General features: G+C 40.9%; 1 protein-coding gene across 1 annotated transcript in view; it reads right to left on the bottom strand.

The window, feature by feature from the left end:
- Positions 1–1,155: 1,155 nt before the first annotated feature.
- The window catches only part of LOC139757320 (modulator of smoothened protein), a 52,347-nt gene continuing 32,427 nt past the window's right edge, over positions 1,156–21,075 (bottom strand). Inside the window, exons 4-5 of the mRNA XM_071677731.1 lie at positions 6,477–6,571; positions 1,156–2,425 (exon numbers count right to left, since the gene is read on the bottom strand). Of these exons, the coding sequence (XP_071533832.1) occupies positions 2,333–2,425; positions 6,477–6,571 (188 nt within the window). The 3' untranslated portion in view covers positions 1,156–2,332. The remainder of the gene's footprint in view (positions 2,426–6,476; positions 6,572–21,075) is intronic.

Genomic DNA, 21,075 nt, shown 5'->3' with positions numbered 1-21,075 from the left:
TTTAATTTGTTTATGGATGGGGTTGTTAGGGAGGTAAATGCAAGAGTCCTGGAAAGAGGGGCAAGTATGAAGTCTGTTGGGGATGAGAGAGCTTGGGAAGTGAGTCAGTTGTTGTTCGCTGATGATACAGCGCTGGTGGCTGATTCATGTGAGAAACTGCAGAAGCTGGTGACTGAGTTTGGTAAAGTGTGTGGAAGAAGAAAGTTAAGAGTAAATGTGAATAAGAGCAAGGTTATTAGGTACAGTAGGGTTGAGGGTCAAGTCAATTGGGAGGTGAGTTTGAATGGAGAAAAACTGGAGGAAGTGAAGTGTTTTAGATATCTGGGAGTGGATCTGTCAGCGGATGGAACCATGGAAGCGGAAGTGGATCATAGGGTGGGGGAGGGGGCGAAAATTTTGGGAGCCTTGAAAAATGTGTGGAAGTCGAGAACATTATCTCGGAAAGCAAAAATGGGTATGTTTGAAGGAATAGTGGTTCCAACAATGTTGTATGGTTGCGAGGCGTGGGCTATGGATAGAGTTGTGCGCAGGAGGATGGATGTGCTGGAAATGAGATGTTTGAGGACAATGTGTGGTGTGAGGTGGTTTGATCGAGTAAGTAACGTAAGGGTAAGAGAGATGTGTGGAAATAAAAAGAGCGTGGTTGAGAGAGCAGAAGAGGGTGTTTTGAAATGGTTTGGGCACATGGAGAGAATGAGTGAGGAAAGATTGACCAAGAGGATATATGTGTCGGAGGTGGAGGGAACGAGGAGAAGAGGGAGACCAAATTGGAGGTGGAAAGATGGAGTGAAAAAGATTTTGTGTGATCGGGGCCTGAACATGCAGGAGGGTGAAAGGAGGGCAAGGAATAGAGTGATTTGGAGCGATGTGGTATACAGGGGTTGACGTGCTGTCAGTGGATTGAATCAAGGCATGTGAAGCGTCTGGGGTAAACCATGGAAAGCTGTGTAGGTATGTATATTTGCGTGTGTGGACGTGTGTATGTACATGTGTATGGGGGGGGCCATTTCTTTCGTCTGTTTCCTTGCGCTACCTCGCAAACGCGGGAGACAGCGACAAAGTATAAAAAAAAAAAAATATATATATATATATATATATATATATATATATATATATATATATATATATATATATATATATATATATATATCCTCCCTTTTAGAAAGTTAAGATACAAGGAGGGGAGGGTTTCCAGCCCCCCCGCTCCCGTCCCCTTTAGTCGCCTTCTACGAAATGTGAAGAATGCGTGGGAAGTATTCTTTCTCCCCTATCCCCAGCGCAAGGTAGGGCTAGGAAAAGACAACAAAGGCCACATTCGTTCACATTCAGTGTGGTTTTGGGGCATTATACATGTCAGCTAGAGACTGAGTGTGAACGAATGTGGCCTTTTTCATCTTTTCATAGTGCTACCTCGCGCACATGCGGGGGGAAGAGGTTGTCATTTCATGTGTGGTGGGGCTGCGACGGGAATGAATAAGAGCAGACAGTATGAATTATGTACATGTGTATATATGTATATGTCTGTGTGTGTATATATATGTATACATTGAGATGTATAGGTATGTATATGTGCAAGTGGACGTGTATGTATATACATGTGTATGTGGGTGGTTTGGGCCATTCTTTCGTCTGTTTCCTTGCCCTACCTCGCTAATGCGGGAGACAGCAGCAAAGTATAATTAAAATAAATAAATGAATATATATATATGTGTATGAAAGGATGGAGCATTCTTCAACCATTCCTGTCGCTACCCTGCCCTACAGGAAACAGCATCACCACCCCCTGCTTCAGCAAGGTACCACCATACTTCTTTTTCTATACTTGATCACCACATCCACTCACATCCATTCTCTAGCTGTCGTGTGTAGTATATAAAATAAAATATATCTCAAATGTTAAAAAAAATGTTTCTAAATACTGTTAAAAACAAGGCCAATCAGATAAGCTACGAATGTAAAAAACTTATGCAAAGAATTTTTGATAGTTATCTAATGTCTACTTCAGACCTCACCTTCATAAATATCAGAAGCTTATTAAACTGCAATCAAATCAGCTTATTCTAGACAAAATCATACTAATGAAGTAACTGTAATCTCCATAATTACAGACATCAATGGTTATACAAAAAATAGAATTTTCAGAAAGATTACAACAACAAATGACAGTCTAAGAAAATCACCAAAATAAAGCAGCTAACCAGTCCCAGTTACATTATATAACAGAAAATAACAAAAGAAAGAGTAACGTTACCAAATGTGAGTTGTATAACGACCTACACAATACAAAAAAATTTCTAATGGAGAGTTACTTTAGAAAATCAAGTTGCATGACTTAAAAATGGGGCAGGCAAACCTTTCCTGCAAACAGCTCAGACACGACTGTCATCCACAATGCTAATACAAAGAATATGTAGGAGTACCCAACCTGGAGAAAAAGAAAATGTAAAGGTTAAAAATTCACTCACTATATAACTGATAACTACATGGATAAAATGAAAAGCATATAACTGTGTAAGGAAATTATGACAATCTATAATATATATTATGTGCAGTGAATAAAAACATTATCGCTACCCTTGGGTTTGATGGGATTTGAAATGAGCAATAATATTCCAGATGTTTCAGTATGCTTGGTACTTGCAATTATTTTTGGCACTTACATTACAGGATCCCTTCTTCATGCCATACTCTCCATCTTCAAATTTTTGAAATATTAAAGATTATGTTTTCATCAATGTAGGACAAATGAGTGTAATCTACCACTTTCCTGAGACTCATTCCAAGAATCATTTGCAATAATAGGCTACAACAGGTAAAAGATGCTGGAAAGCTAAAAGAATGAGTCATCATGAACCAAATAGTATGTAGTTTTGAAAAAAAGGATAACAGCCAGAAAATCTAATAGTCTTGCTCAGGGAAATATCTACAATGACTAACAGACAAAGAAATGATAAAAATGGTACAGGTACACCATCGATTTTCCGGCACTCTTGGTTCCAAAGCCTGGCTAGATAAACTATTTTGCCTGACCAACCGTGGTCATGTAAAAATAATTCATCAACACACCTCTTAACCACTAATTATAAATCTCCCATGAGTCAAAAGTATACCATGGACTGCTGGAAGTTTAAATCAAACAAATATCAAATGTTTGAGCACCCTAAGATGGTACGTCTGTCCTTAGATTGTTTGAATCTTGTGGGGTCTACTTCGTCTTCTGTTGTTAGTGTTTTTCTTGGTGTGCACCGCCAGAATAATGCAAGTCAGCTACGAGTTTCACAAATTCGTGCACATACTCTGTAGCTCGTGGTGTGCAGACCACATTTCTCCGCACACTTTATTCATAAAAATTCCATGACGCTTCTTGAATCTTTGAAGCCATCCTTCACTGTAGTCGTGCTCATGTTGTAATTTAAGTTCTTTATAGAATAACTTAGCCTGGTCCATTATCATGCTACCTGACAAGTCCATTCCATCACTCCGACGCTGTTGAAACCATTCCATCATCCCTCGATCATGCTCAGTACTCTTACCATCTTTCAGTTTTTCTAATCATCATTTCCTTATTGGAATTGGTCTACATAGAATTTCAATATTTTCTCCCTTTGCTTCTTTATATCATAAACAGCTGATGAATCAATGCTGTAGATGTCACACAGCTTACACATCGAAACACTACGGTACATTTTTTACAACAGTTCTACTTTATCTTGGATCGTTATGGACCGGTCTTTACATCTGACACTCTCATATGTCTTATAACCCATAGCGAGGGTTAAATTTAAGCAAAATAAGCTAAGAATCTCACAGTATTGCGGCATCACCACCAACAAGTGCAATGTAAAGAACGTAAATAAGGGTACCCTACACACAACACCATCTGTGGCCACCCAGTAAACTAGTCTGGTGGCTGCAGTAATTTCAAGTTCCCTCGCGTAATTTTGTCTGGACTAAAGGAAATGCCGAACCATCAGTTGCCAGAAATTCTGTGGTGTACCTGTATTAAGAATCCAGAAAAAGACTAGGAAAGGTAACCTGGGAGAATTGGCGAAAGGCAAACAAGAGTTGGATCAATACGAGAGGGAGGAATACCAACCCTGATTTTAGACCAAGGAAATCAGGATTATCTTGTAACAAGTGTCCTAGGGTCAAGGTTCTGTATTGGAATGCAGGTGGCCTCATGACAAAAGAAAAGCTGCTGGAATTCATGGACCATTTATGAGACTGTAACAAAGTATGAGCTGAGAAACTCACGGATGAACTTAATTCTCACCTAATCTGTCAAAAGGGGTAAACAAGAGCAAGAAGGGGCAGAGAATATAAAAGGGGGAAGGATTAGACTCTTAATATGGGATTCCATTAAATTCCATAACATAAGTAGACAATACATAATGGGTAACATTACTGTCAGGAGGAAATGTATAATAACTGTTAGTTTACAATCCCCTTAGATCTGCAATAATCCACAGCAGGTGGATATAGAAAACAATGACTGAACAATAAGGGTGACAAGGAAAGCAACGATATACTCCCTCTTAGCATATTGTAGGGTACTGATAATGGGGGAATTCATCTACAGGAAAACAGACTGAGAGACTTAGATTCCCATGGAGAAGATGAGTCGTGGAGACACAATTATCTTGAGAGTTTACAGCAGAACTTTTTGCTTCAATATGTCACAAAGCATAGAACTAGGGGGATGATGCACCATTTCTACTTGACCTTGTCTTTCCAGACCATAGCATGGAAATAAAACAAGTAACACTTGTATTTTGTATCTGAAATAAAACAAGTAGCGCTTGTATTTTGTATTTGAATATGTGGTGGTGGAAGATATATTAAGGGAATCAGAGAAAGCACAGGAAACAAAAGAGGAAATACAATCATGGCATTTAAATGAAACCAATTAAGTTCTTTGAGAGTACTGTTTGAGTGAGGGAGTTTTATAATATGAGTAGAGACCAGCGCTACAAAAGTTTCAGTAAAATCTATATTGGAGGAGTCAGAATGTGGGTACCTCTGGTGGCCAAATAAAGGAGGAGAATCAAAATGGAAATAGATATGGTTTTACCACAAATGTCATTAAGACCTCAGGGTTGTACTATGGAGGCGTTGTAAAAGACACAGCAGCCAGCAATCATATGAAAGATAAGAGAGCAAAGAATGAGTACTGCAAAGTAAGGAGGGAGGAGCAGAGGTATTTTGAGAAAACAATGTGAAACAAGCAAAACATAATCCAATATTTTCCCTTTTGTTCATCTAGAACAAACTCTTGGATAATGAGCAGCTAAGCAGACTAAGGGAATCAGAGTAAAGAATTCTTGAAGATGACAAGGAAATATGCAAGGAATTGAATATCAAATTCAAAAGTGTTTCCACTGTGCAGGGCAAAAATATACTAGCATTACCAACATACACTAAAGGAGAAAAATGACATAATCAAGCAATCAACCTGCCTAATCTATGACTTTGTAATTCAAACATTCACTTTTTCCCTCTTGTCTTTATAAAATGGCACTATACAGGCATTCCATCAATCCTCAGGCATTTCACCTTGAGCTACATATACAATGAATGTCCTAATCAACCAGCCAATGACATTATCACCTCCTCACTTGAAGTATTCAACTTCAATAATATCAACTCAAGACCACTGGGACTACTATTCCATCAAGCATGCCCATCTTTGCTTTCACTGACAACGACCTCTCTTTCCACACAATCTTCAAAATGCCCAGAACCTTAGGCCCCTTATCCACCCTACGTACACATCAGCTTCCTTAGTTCCATTTCCTGACATGTCCATTCCTAGGTATCTGAAACATCCCAATCCCCAAGATTCTCTCCACTAAAACTCAAACCCCAACTAACCTGTCTCTCCACTGCTAAATCTAATAACCTTGCTTTTTTCACATTTACTCCAGCTTTCTTCTTTCATACATGCTCCTGAGCTCAAACACCAGTTTCTACAGTTTCTCATTCGAATCTGTCAGCAGTGCGGTGTCATCAGCAAACTAAAAGTGTCTCACCTCCAAGGACCCACCACCCCTGAGAGACTGCAGACCTACTCTTCTCTTTATAACCTTCGCATTCACCTCCTTCACCTGCCCCCATCCATATGGAAGTTAAATACCCACTATGACATCACAAGCCCCAGCTCAAGACTTAACTTCACCTGGAAACACTCATCCTTCTCTGTTCCTACTGACACACATGCCTTACTCTCTTGATAAAAACTCTTTATCGCTTTAGCAGCTTTCCTCCTACACCTTATAACTATATCACCATCTGAGAACATAGGAAAAAAATGGTGCATCCTCAGTTTTTCTGGAAAATCTGCACAATTAACACCCGATTATCAAAATGTAAACACAGAATCCTGAAAGCAAGCTAGAGTAGGCACATTCAACTTTAGGAAAAAATTGGGAAGCATCACTGAGCTCTACCTCATCAGGTATTCTGTGAACATGACCTACCTGGAAGCTATTTGGTAGCTGGTAAGGTTCCCCACCTATTTCCTCCACATAAAAGCCCATTGGAAAGACAACAGCAGCTAAACAGAACAACACCACTGAAAATAAGAATTTTTTTTTGTAAATTTAAGTCATATATATACTAACAGATTCTGAGTAAAGTTATATGTACAAGTGACACAAAAATATGGATTAACTCTCTTACATAATAAAACTAAATGGTTAACATTTCTTTTCACTAACAACACTGACTCTGATAGTAAGAATATGATGTATGCCTTTTTCCAACTTTTGAAAGTGTGCAGTAAAACTAGAAATACACTAGAAACAATAAATATCCCTGAAGTGGAAGAGTATAAGCTTGCAAATGAAATACGCTTGACAATAACTGCAACTGTTTCCATCTTTGACAAACCTAAGTTCTGGAACACCCTGCATTATATATAATAACACCTTAAAAGATATCAATACATATAAACAAAATCAGAAAAAATTCAAACACAGAAACAGAACCTAGTGATGCAAAATCAAATTTCTAGAGGCTACACAACATAACCATTCCTGCCAAATGTGCCTCTAATATTTGAAAATTCACTTTTGTCCCACTTGCCTTTATACACTAGCACCATACAGGCATTCCACCAATCCTCAGGTACCCGACCTTCAGCCATTTATAATGAACGTCCTTACTAACCAATCAACATTATAATCACTTTCTTACTAGAAGTTATTATTATCATTATATTATTAAACTTTGTCGCTGTCTCCCACATTAGTGAGGAAGCGCAAGGAAACAGACGAAAGAATGGCCCAACCCACCCACATACACATGTATATACATAGACATCTACACACACACACATATACATACCTACACATCTCAACGTATACATATATTCCTATGAGTCCAAGGGGAAAATGAAACACGAAAAGTTTCCAAGTGCACTTTCGTGTAATAATCACATCATCAGGGGAGACACAAGAGAGAAATATAACAGTCAGTTGATATACATCGAAGAGACAAAGCTAGGACACCATTTGGTAAACATGTTAACCAAATGGCGTCCTAGCTTAGTCTCTTCGATGTATATCAACTGACTGTCATATATCTCTCTTGTGTCTCCCCTGATGATGTGATTATTACACGAAAGTGCACTTGGGAACTTTTCGTGTTTCATTTTCCCCGTGGACTCATAGGAATATCTTGATCACGCGCAAAATTGTGATCCTTCCAACATGTATACATATATATACATACACACACAGACATATACATATATACACATGTACATAATTCACAGTCCGGTCTTATTCATCCTCATCGCCACCCCGCCACACATGAAATGAAAAACCCCTCCCCCCAGATGTGTGCGAGGTAGCGCTAGGAAAAGACAACAAAGGCCACATTCGTTCACTCTCAGTCTCTAGCTGTCATGTATAACACACCGAAACAACAGCTCCCTTTCCACATCCGGGCCCCATAAAACTTTCCATGGTTTACCCCAGATGCTTCACATGCCCTGGTTCAATCCACTGACAGCACATCGACGCTGGTATACCACATTGTTCCAATTCACTCTATTCCTTGCACTCCTTTCACCCTGCTGCATGTTCAGGCCCCAATCACTCAAAATCTTTTTCACTCCATCTTTCCACCTCCAATTTGGTCTACCACTTCACCTCGTTCCCTTCACATCTGACACATATATCCTCTTTGCCAATCTTTCCTCACTCATTCCCTCCATGTGACCAAACCATTTCAAAATGCCCTCTTCTGCTCTCTCAACCACACTCTTTTTATTTCCACACATCTCTCTTTCCCTATTAATACTTACTCGATCAAACCATCTCACACCATATATTGTCCTCAAACATCTCATTTCCGGCACATCCACCCTCCTCTGCACAACTCTATCCATAGCCCACACCTCACAACCATATTACATTGTTGGAACCACTACTCCTTCAAACATACCCATTTTTGCTTTCCGAGAAAATGTTCTCAACTTCCAGACATTCTTCAACATTCCCAGAACTTTCGCCTCCTCCCCCACCATATGATTCACTTCCGCTTTCATGGTTCCATCCGCTGCCAGATCCACTCCCAGAAATCTAAAACACTTCACTTCCTCCAGTTTTTCTCCATTCAAACTTACCTCCCAATTGACTTCACCCTCAAACCTAATGTACCAAATAACCTTGCTCCTATTCACATTTACTCTCAGCTTTCTTCTTTCACACACTTTACCAAACTCAGTCACCAGCTTCTGCAGTTTCTCAAACGAATCAGCCACCAGTGCTGTATCATCAGCGAACAACAACTGACTCACTTCCCAAGCTCTCTCATCCACAACAGACTGCATACTTGCCCCTCTTTCCAAAACTTGCATTCACCTCCCTAACAACATCCATAAACAAATTAAACAACCATGGAGACATCACACACCCCTGCCACAAACCTACATTCACTGAGAACCAATCACTTACCTCTCTTCCTACACGTACACATGCCTTACATCCTTGATAAAAACTTTTCACTGCTTCTAACAACTTGCTCCCAAACAATATATTCTTAATACTTTCCACAGAGCATCTCTATCAACTCTATCATATGCCTTCTCCAGATCCATAAATGCTACATACAAATCCTTTTGCTTTTCTAAGTATTTCTCACATACATTCTTCAAAGCAAACACCTGATCTATGCATCCCCTACCACTTCTAAAACCACAATGCTCTTCCCCAATCTGATGCTCTGTACATGCCTTCACCCTCTCAATCAATACCCTCCCATATAATTTTCCACGAATACTCAACAAACTTTTTATATTTTTTATTTTGCTTTGTTGCTGTCTCCCACGTTAGCGAGGTAGCGCAAGGAAACAGACAAAAGAATGGCCCAACCCACCCAAATACACATGTATATACATACACATCTACACACGCAATATATACATGCCTATACATCTCAACGTATACATATATATACACACAGAGACATATACATATATACACATGTACATAATTCATACTGTCTGCCTTTATTCATTCCCATCGCCACCCAGCCACACATAAAAAATAAAAACCCCCTCCCCAAATGTGCACGAGGTAGCACTAGGAAAAGACAACAAAGGCCACTCTCGTTCACATTCACTCTCTAGCTGTCATGTAAGGCCCAACAGAACTTTCCATGATTTACCCCAGACGCTTCACATGCCTTGATTCAATCCATTGACAGCACGTCAACCCAGTATACCACATCGTTCCAATTCACTCTATTCCTTGCACGCCTTTCACCCTCCTGCATGTTCGGGCCCCGATCACTCAAAATCTTTTTCACTCCATCTTTCCACCTCCAATTTGGTCTCCCACTTCTCCTCATTCCCTCCACCTCTGACACATATATCCTATTGGTCAATCTTTCCTTACTCATTCTCTCCATGTGACCAAACCATTTCAAAACACCCTCTTCTGCTCTCTCAACCACACTCGTTTTACTACCACACATCTCTCTTACCCTTTCATTACTTACTCGATCAATCCACCTCACACCACATACTGTCCTCAAACATCTCATTTCCAGCACATCCACCCTCCTCCTCACATCATAGCCCATGCCTTGCAACCACATCATATTGTTGGAACCACTGTTCCTTCAAACATATCCATTTTTGCTTTCTGAGATAATGTTCTCGACTTCCACACATTCCTCAATGCTCCCAAAACTTTCGCCCCCTCTCCCACCCTATTATTCACTTTCACTTCCATGGTTCCATCTGCTGCCAGATCCACTCACAGATATCTAAAACACTTCACTTCCTTCTGTGTTTTTCCATTCAAACATACCTCCCAATTGACTTGTCCCTCAACCCTACTGTACCTAATAACCTTGCTCTTATTCACATTTACTAATCTTTCTTCTTTCACACACTTTACCAAACTCAGTCACCAGCTTCTGCAGTTTCTCACATGAATCAGCCACCAGCGATGTATCATCAGCGAACAACAACTGACTCACTTCCCAAGCTCTCTCATTCACAACAGACTGCATATTTGCCCCTCTTTCCAAAACTCTTGCATTCACCTCCCTAACAACCCCATCCATAAACAAATTAAACAACCATGGAGATATCACACACCCCTGCCACAACCCTACATTCACTAAGAACCAATCACTTTCCTCCCTTCCTACATGAACACATGCCTTACATCCTCGTTAAAAACTTTTCACTGCTTCTAACAACTTGCCTCCCACACCATATATTCTTAATTCCTTCCACAGAGCATTTCTATCAACTCTATCATGTGCCTTCTCCAGATCCATAAATGCTACATACAAATCCATTTGCTTTTCTAAGAATTTCTCACATACATTCTTCAAAGCAAACACCTGATCCACACATCCTCTACCACTTCTGAAACCACACTGCTTTTCCCCCATCTGATGCTCTGTACATGCCTTCACCCTCTCAATCAATACCCTCCCATATAATTTACCAGGAATACTCAACAAACTTATACCTCTGTAATTTGAGCACTCACTCTTATCCCCTTTGCCTTTGTACAATGGCAGTATGCAAGCATTCTTCCAATCCTCAGGCACCTCAACATGAGTCATACATACATTAAATAACCTTACCAACCAGTCAACAATACAGTCACCCCCTTTTTTCATAAATTCTACTGCAATACCATCCAAACCCGCTGCCTTGCCCGCTTTCATCTTCTGCAAAGCTTTTACTACCTCCTCTCTGTTTACCATATCATTCTCCCTAACCCTCTCACTTTGCACACCACCTCGACCAAAACACCCTATATCTGCCACTCTATCATCAAACACATTCAACAAACCTTCAAAATACTCACTCCATCTCCTTCTCACATCACCACTACTTGTTATCACCTCCCTATTAGCCCCCTTCACTGAAGTTCCCATTTGTTACCTTGTCTTACGCACTTTATTTACCTCCTTCCAAAACATCTATTTATTCTCCCTAAAATTTAATGATACTCTCTCACCCCAACTCTCATTTGCGTTCTTTTTTTCTCTTGACCTCCTGCCTCTTTCTTTTATACTTTTCCCAGTCATTTGCATTATTTCCCTGCATAAATCGTCCAAATGCCTCTCTCATCTCTTTCACTAATAATCTTACTTTTTCATCCCACCACTCTTGAAGTTATTATTATTATTTTGCTTTGTCGCTGTCTCCCGCGTTTGCGAGGTAGCGCAAGGAAACAGACGAAAGAAATGGCCCAACCCACCCCCATACACAATGTATACACACACACACGTCCACACACGCAAATATACATACCTATACATCTCAATGTACACATATATATACACACACAGACACATACATATATACACATGCACACAATACACACTGTCTGCCCCCATTCAGTCCCATCGCCACCTCGCCACACATGGAATACCATGCGAGGTAGCACTAGGGAAAGACAACAAAGGCCCCATTCGTTCACACTCAGTCTCTAGCTGCCACGCAATAATGCCCGAAACCACAGCTCCCTTTCCACATCCAGGCCCCACACAACTTTCCATGGTTTACCCCAGACGCTTCACATGCCCTAATTTAATCCACTGACAGCACGTCAACCCCGATATACCACATCGATCCAATTCACTCTATTCCTTGCCCTCCTTTCACCCTCCTGCATGTTCAGGCCCCGATCACTCAAAATCTTTTTCACTCCATCTTTCCACCTCCAATTTGGTCTCCCACTTCTCCTCGTTCCCTCCACCTCCGACACATATATCCTCTTGGTCAATCTTTCCTCACTCATTCTCTCCATGTGCCCAAACCATTTCAAAACACCCTCTTCTGCTCTCTCAACCACGCTCTTTTTATTTCCACACATCTCTCTTACCCTTACATTACTTACTCGATCAAACCACCTCACACCACACATTGTCCTCAAACATCTCATTTCCAGCACATCCACCCTCCTGCGCACAACTCTATCCATAGCCCACGCCTCGCAACCATACAACATTGTTGGAACCACTATTCTTTCAAACATACCCATTTTTGCTTTCCGAGATAATGTTCTCGACTTCCACACATTCTTCAAGGCTCCCAGGATTTTCGCCCCTCCCTCACCCTATGATTCACTTCCGCTTCCATGGTTCCATCCGCTGCCAGATCCACTCCCAGATATCTAAAACACTTTACTTCCTCCAGTTTTTCTCCATTCAAACTTACCTCCCAATTGACTTGACCCTCAACCCTACTGTACCTAATAACCTTGCTCTTATTCACATTTACTCTTAACTTTCTTCTTTCACACACTTTACCAAACTCAGTTACCAGCTTCTGCAGTTTGTCACATGAATCAGCCACCAGCGCTGTATCATCAGTGAACAACAACTGACTCACTTCCCAAGCTCTCTCATCCACAACAGACTTCATACTTGCCCCTCTTTCCAAAACTCTTGCATTCACCTCCCTAACAACCCCATCCATAAACAAATTAAACAACCATGGAGACATCACACACCCCTGCCGCAAACCTACATTCACTGAGAACCAATCACTTTCCTCTCTTCCTACACGTACACATGCCTTACATCCTCGATAAAAACTTTTCACTGCTTCTAACAACTTGCATCCCACACCATATATTCTTAATACCTTCCACAGAGCATCTCTATCAACTCTATCATATGCCTTCTCCAGATCCATAAATGCTACATACAAATCCATTTGCTTGAAGTATCTACCTAAAATACAGTCCACTCAACACCACTGAGACCACTATACAGAAAAAAAAAGCTTTATCTATTCTTTCATGTTAGCTACGATGGAAGAGACAACTAAAGCACGTGACTTATTGTTCACTGGAATGGTATAGTAGCTGATTTGAGTCAGAAAGTGCACAAGCTGGTGACTGACTTTGAAAATGTGTGAAAGGAGAAAGCTGGGAATGAATGTGAATAAAAGCAAGATTCTTAGGTTCAGTAGGGTTGGAAAGTAAGTTTGAATAGAGAAAAATTGGGGGAAGTGAAGCACTTTATATATCTGAGAATGGACCAGCAGCTAACAGAACCATGGTAGAGGAAGTAAGCCATAGGGTGGGGGAGGGCTGAAAGTTCTGGGAGAGATGAAGAATGAGTGGAAAGATAAAACATTATCTCGCAGGGCAAAAATGGGTATAACTGAAGGAATAGTAGTCCCAACAATATCTTATGGCTGTGAGGCATGAGCTATACATAGGGTTGTGTGGAAGAGGGTGGATGCATTGGAAATTAAATGTTTAAGGACAATATGTGATGCAAGGTGGTTTGATTGAATAATGAAAGGGTATGAGAGATGTGTGGGAACAAAGTAAGTGTGACTGAGAGACCAGAAGAGGGTATGTTGAAATGGTGTGGACATATATAAAGAATGAGTGAGGAAAGGCTGACAAAGAGAATATAAGTGTCAGAATTGAAGGGAACAAGGAGAACCAGAAAACCAAACTGGAGATGAAAGGATGAAATGAAAATAATTTTGTCAGGCCTGACCATGCAGAAACGTAAAAGGTGTGTAAAGAATAGAGTGAACTGGAATGGTGTGGTATACTGGGATACATGTGCCATCAATGGATTGAACCAGTGCAAGTGAAGTGTCTGGGGTAAACCATGGAAACTTCTGTGGGGCCTGGATGTGGAAAGGGAGCTGTGGTTTCGGTGCATTATACATGACAGCTAGAGACTGAGTGTGAATGAATGTGGCCTTTGTTGTCTTTTCCTATCGCTATCTCAACCTCATGCGGGGGAAGGGGGTTGTTATTTCATGTGTGGCGGGGTGGAATGGGAATGAATGAAGGCAGAGAGTATGTGTATTTTTTTTTTTTTTTTTTTTTTTTTTGCTTTGTCGCTGTCTCCCGCATTTGCGAGGTAGCACAAGGAAACAGACGAAAGAAACGGCCCAACCCACCCCCATACACATGTATATACATACGTCCACACACGCAAATATACATACCTACACAGCTTTCCATGGTTTACCCCAGACGCTTCACATGCCTTGATTCAATCCACTGACAGCACGTCAACCCCGGTATACCACATCGCTCCAATTCACTCTATTCCTTGCCCTCCTTTCACCCTCCTGCATGTTCAGGCCCCGATCACTCAAAATCTTTTTCACTCCATCTTTCCACCTCCAATTTGGTCTCCCTCTTCTCCTCGTTCCCTCCACCTCCGACACATATATCCTCTTGGTCAATCTTTCCTCACTCATTCTCTCCATGTGCCCAAACCACTTCAAAACACCCTCTTCTGCTCTCTCAACCACGCTCTTTTTATTTCCACACATCTCTCTTACCCTTACGTTACTTACTCGATCAAACCACCTCACACCACACATTGTCCTCAAACATCTCATTTCCAGCACATCCATCCTCCTGCGCACAACTCTATCCATAGCCCACGCCTCGCAACCATACAACATTGTTGGAACCACTATTCCTTCAAACATACCCATTTTTGCTTTCCGAGATAATGTTCTCGACTTCCACACATTCTTCAAGGTCCCCAGAATTTTCGCCCCCTCCCCCACCCTATGATCCACTTCCGCTTCCATGGTTCCATCCGCTGCCAGATCCACTCCCAGATATCTAAAACACTTCACTTCCTCCAGTTTTTCTCCATTCAAACTCACCTCCCAATTGACTTGACCCTCAACCCTACTGTACCTAATAACCTTGCTCTTATTCACATTTACTCTTAACTTTCTTCTTCCACACACTTTACCAAACTCAGTCACCAGCTTCTGCAGTTTCTCACATGAATCAGCCACCAGCGCTGTATCATCAGCAAACAACAACTGACTCACTTCCCAAGCTCTCTCATCCACAGCATACTTCATTCTTGCCCCTCTTTCCAAAACTCTTGCATTCACCTCCCTAACAACCCCATCCATAAACAAATTAAACAACCATGGAGACATCACACACACCTGGCGCAAACCTACATTCACTGAGAACCAATCACTTTCCTCTCTTCCTACACGTACACATGACTTACATCCTCGATAAAAACTGCTTCTAACAACTTGCCACCCACACCATATATTCTTAATACCTTCCACAGAGCATCTCTATCAATTCAATCATATGCCTTCTCCAGGTCCATAAATGCTACATACAAATCCATTTGCTTTTCTCCAGTTCCATAAATGCTACATACAAATTCATTTGCTTTTCTAAGTATTTCTCACATACATTCTTCAAAGCAAACACCTGATCCACACATCCTCTACCACTTCTGAAACCACACTGCTCTTCCCCAATCTGATGCTCTGTACATGCCTTCACCCTCTCAATCAATACCCTTCCATATAATTTACCAGGAATACTCAACAAACTTATACCTCTGTAATTTGAGCACTCACTCTTATCCCCTTTGCCTTTGTACAATGGCATTATGCACGCATTCCGCCAATCCTCAGACACCTCACCATGAGTCATACATACATTAAATAACCTTACCAACCAGTCAACAATACAGTCACCCCCTTTTTTAATAAATTCCACTGCAATACCATCCAAACCTGCTGCCTTGCCGGCTTTCATCTTCCACAAAGCTTTTACTACCTCTTCTCTGTTTACCAAATCATATTCCCCAACCCTCTCACTTTGCACACCACCTCGACCAAGACACCCTATATCTGCCACTCTATCATCAAACACATTCAACAAACCTTCAAAATACTCACTCCATCTCCTTCTCACATCACCACTACTTGTTATCACCTCCCCATTATCGCCCTTCACTGAAGTTCCGATTTGCTCCCTTGCCTTATGCACTTTATTTACCTCCTTCCAGAACATCTTTTTATTTTGGTCTGTCAAGGCTTTATTATGGCGGATGACCAACTACCTACCCTCATGTATCCAAGATATGGTTGTACTTTGTGTAATGAAGACAATTGAGAAACATCATAAGCCAATATTCCAGTTTCATGGTAAGAGAAGTAGTCCAGGCAGTATGATACAGTGGTTAAATTAATGAAAACTACTATTGATGTTTGTGTAAATAAATTATACATTTCCCTTTTCCATAGCCAGAGGTTGAACCATAATGTGACATTCATTTTTTTAATTTCATTTCAAGACAGAAGTTTCAGTTTTCTAAATTATTTCTTACATTTTTCATATGTATATATATATATATATATATATATATATATATATATGTGTGTGTGTGTATATGTGTGTATGTGTGTATATGTGCGTATGTGTGTGTGTATGTATATATATATATATTATCCCTGGGGATAGGGGTGAAAGAATACTTCCTACGCATTCCTCATGTGTCGCAGAAGGCGACTAGAGGGGACGGGAGCGGGGGGCCAGAAATCCTCCCCTCCTTGTATTTTTCAACTTTCTAAAAAAAATGGGAAACAGAAGGAGTTACGCGGGGAGTGCTCATACTCCTCGTAGACTCAGGTCGGGGTGTCTAAATGTGTGTGGATATAACCAAGATGTGAAAAAAGGAGAAATAGGTAGTATGTTTGAGGAAAGGAACCTGGATGTTTTGGCTCTGAGTGAAACGAAGCTCAAGGGTAAAGGGGAAGAGTGGTTTGGGAATGTCTTGGGAGTAAAGTTGGGGGTTAGTGAGAGGACAAGAGCAAGGGAAGGAGTAGCAGTACTCCTGAAACAGGAGTTGTGGGAGTATGTGATAGAATGTAAGAAAATAAATTCTCGATTAATATGGGTAAAACTGAAAGTTGATGGAGAGAGATGGGTGATTATTGGTGCATATGCACCTGGGCATGAGAAGAAAGATCATGAGAGGCAAGTGTTTGGGGAGGAGCTGAATGAGTGTGTTAGTGGTTCTGATGCACATGACCGGGTTATAGTGATGGGTCATTTGAATGCAAAGGTGAGTAATGTGGCAGTTGAGGGAATAATTGGTATACATGGGGTGTTCAGTGTTCTAAATGGAAATGGTGAAGAGCCTGTAGATTTATGTGCTGAAAAAGGACTGATGATTGGGAATACCTGGTTTAAAAAGCGAGATATACATAAGTATACGTATGTAAGTAGGAGAGATGGCCAGAGAGCATTATTAGATTACGTGTTAATTGACAGGCGCGCGAAAGAGAGACTTTTGGATGTAAATGTGCTGAGAGGTGCAACTGGAGGGATGTCTGATCATTATCTTGTGGAGGCTAAGGTGAAGATTTGTATGGGTTTTCAGAAAAGAAGAGTGAATGTTGGGGTGAAGAGGGTGGCGAGAGTAAGTGAGGTTGGGAAGGAGACTTGTGTGAGGAAGTACCAGGAGAGACTGAGTACAGAATGGAAAAAGGTGAGAACAATGGAAGTAAGGGGAGTGGGGGAGGAATGGGATGTATTTAGGGAATCAGTGATGGATTGCGCAAAAGATGCTTGTAACATGAGAAGCGTGGGAGGTGGGCTGATTAGAAAGGGTAGTGAGTGGTGGGATGAAGAAGTAAGATTATAAGTGAAAGAGAAGAGAGAGGCATTTGGACGATTTTTGCAGGAAAAAAATGCAATTGAGTGGGAGATGTATAAATGAAAGAGACAGGAGGTCAAGAGAAAGGTGCAAGAGGTGAAAAAGAGGGCAAATGAGAGTTGGGGTGAGAGAGTATCATTAAATTTTAGGGAGAATATGTATATATATATATATATATATATGTATATATGTATATATATATTTTTTTTTTTTTCATACTATTCGCCATTTCCCGCGATAGCGAGGTAGCGTTAAGAACAGAGGACTGGGCCTTTTTTGAAATATCCTCACCTGGCCCCCTCTGTTCCTTCTTTTGGAAAATTAAAAAAAAAAAAAGAGGGGAGGATTTCCAGCCCCCCGCTCCCTCCCCTTTTAGTCGCCTTCTACGACACGCAGGGAATACGTGGGATGTATTCTTAATCCCCTATCCCCAGGGATAATATATATATATATATATATATATATATATATATATATATATATATATATATATACATACATATATATACATATATATATATATATATATATATATATATATATATATATATATATATATATATATATATATTGTATGGTTGCGAGGCGTGGGCTATGGACAGAGTTGTGCACAGGAGGGTGGATGTGCTGGAAATGAGATGTTTGAGGACAATATGTGGTGTGAGGTGGTTTGATCGAGTAAGTAATGTATATATATATATATATATATATATATATATATATATATATATATAAGTTGTTAGAAGCAGTGAAAAGTTCTTATCGAGGATGTAAGGCATGTGTACGTGTAGGAAGAGAGGAAAGTGATTGGTTCTCAGTGAATGTAGGTTTGCGCCAGGGGTGTGTGATGTCTCCATGGTTGTTTAATTTGTTTATGGATGGGGTTGTTAGGGAGGTGAATGCAAGAGTTTTGGAAAGAGGGGCAAGTATGAAGTCTGTTGGGGATGAGAGAACTTGGGAAGTGAGTCAGTTGTTGTTCGCTGATGATACAGCGCTGGTGGCTGATTCATGTGAGAAACTGTAGAAGCTGGTGACTGAGTTTGGTAAAGTAAATGAAAGAAGAAAGTTAAGAGTAAATGTGAATAAGAGCAAGGTTATTTGGTACAGTAGGGTTGAGGGTCAGGTCAATTGGGAGGTGAGTTTGAATGGAGAAAAACTGGAGGAAGTGAAGTGTTTTAGATATCTGGGAGTGGATCTGGCAGTGGATGGAACCATGGAAGCGGAAGAGGATCATAGGGTGGGGGAGGGGGCGAAAATTCTGGGAGCCTTGAAGAATGTGTGGAAGTCGAGAACATTATCTCGGAAAGCAAAAATGGGTATGTTTGAAAGAATAGTGGTTCCAACAATGTTGTATGGTTGTGAGGCGTGGGCTATGGATAGAGTTGTGCACAGGAGGATGGATGTGCTGGAAATGAGATGTTTGAGGACAATGTGTGGTGTGAGGTGGTTTGATCGAGTAAGTAACGTAAGGGTAAGAGAGATGTGTGGAAATAAAAAGAGCGTGGTTGAGAGAGCAGAAGAGGGTGTTTTGAAATGGTTTGGGCACATGGAGAGAATGAGTGAGGAAAGATTGACCAAGAGGATATATGTGTCGGAGGTGGAGGGAACGAAGAGAAGAGGGAGACCAAATTGGAGGTGGAAAGATGGAGTGAAAAAGATTTTGTGTGATCGGGGCCTGAACATGCAGGAGGGTGAAAGGAGGGCAAGGAATAGAGTGAATTGGAGCGATGTGGTATACCGGGGCTGACGTGCTGTCAGTGGATTGAATCGGGGCATGTGAAGCGTCTGGGGTAAACCATGGAAAGCTGTGTAGGTATGTATATTTGCGTGTGTGGACGTACGTATATACATGTGTATGGGGGTGGGTTGGGCCATTTCTTTCGTCTGTTTCCTTGCGCTACCTCGCAAATGCGGGAGACAGCGACAAAGCAAAAAAAAAAAAAATATATATATATATATATATATATATATATATATATATATATATATATATATATATATATATATATATATATATATATATATATATCTATTTATTCATTTTGCTTTGTCGCTGTCTCCCGCGTTTGTGAGGTAGCGCAAGGAAACAGACAAAAGAAATGGCCCAACCCACCCCCATACACAATGTATATACATACACGTCCACACACGCAAATATACATACCCATACATCTCAATGTACACATATATATACACACACAGACACATACATATATACCCATGCACACAATTCACACTGTCTGCCTTTATTCATTCCCATCGCCACCTCGCCACACATGGAATACCATCCCCCTCCTCCCTCATGTGTGCGAGGCAGCACTAGGAAAAGACGACAAAGGCCCCATTCGTTCACACTCAGTCTCTACCTGTCATGCATTAATGCCCGAAACCACAGCTCCCTTTCCACATCCAGGCCCCACAGAACTTTCCATGGTTTACCCCAGACGCTCTAGAAGCCCTAATTCAATCCATTGAAAGCACGTCCACCCCCGTATACCACATCAATCCAATTCACTCTATTCCTTGAACGCCTTTCACCCTTCTGCATGTTCAGGCCCCGAACACTCAAAATCTTTTTCACTCCATCTTTCCACCTTCAATTTGGTCTCCCACTTCTCCTCGTTCCCTCCACCTCTGACACATATATCCTCTTGGTCAAGCTTTCCTCACTCATTCTCTCCATCTACCCAAACCATTTCAAAACACCCTCTTCTGCTCTCTCAACCATGCTCTTTTTATTTCCACATTTCTCTCTTACCCTTGCATTACTTACTTGATCAAACGACCTCACACCACATATTGTCCTCAAACATCTCATTTCCAGCACATCATCTCTCCTGCACACAACTCTATCCATAGCCCACGTCTCGCAACCATACAACATTGTTGGAATAACTATTGCTTCCAACATACCCATTTTTGCTCTCCGAGATAATGTTCTCGACTTCCAAACATTCTTCAAGGCTCCCAGAATTTTCTCCCCCTCCCCCACCCTATGATTCACCTCTGATTCCATGTTTCCATCCGCTGCTAGATCAACTCCCAGATATCTAAAAACTTTACTTCCTCCAGTTTTTCTCCATTCAAACTTACCTCCCAATTGACTTGACCCTCAAC

Source organism: Panulirus ornatus, chromosome 25 (genome assembly GCF_036320965.1).
Source record: "Panulirus ornatus isolate Po-2019 chromosome 25, ASM3632096v1, whole genome shotgun sequence".
In the NCBI taxonomy this organism is placed as follows: domain Eukaryota; kingdom Metazoa; phylum Arthropoda; class Malacostraca; order Decapoda; family Palinuridae; genus Panulirus; species Panulirus ornatus.
Note: the sequence above shows the minus strand (reverse complement) of the source record. Positions and strands in the feature narration are given on the sequence as shown.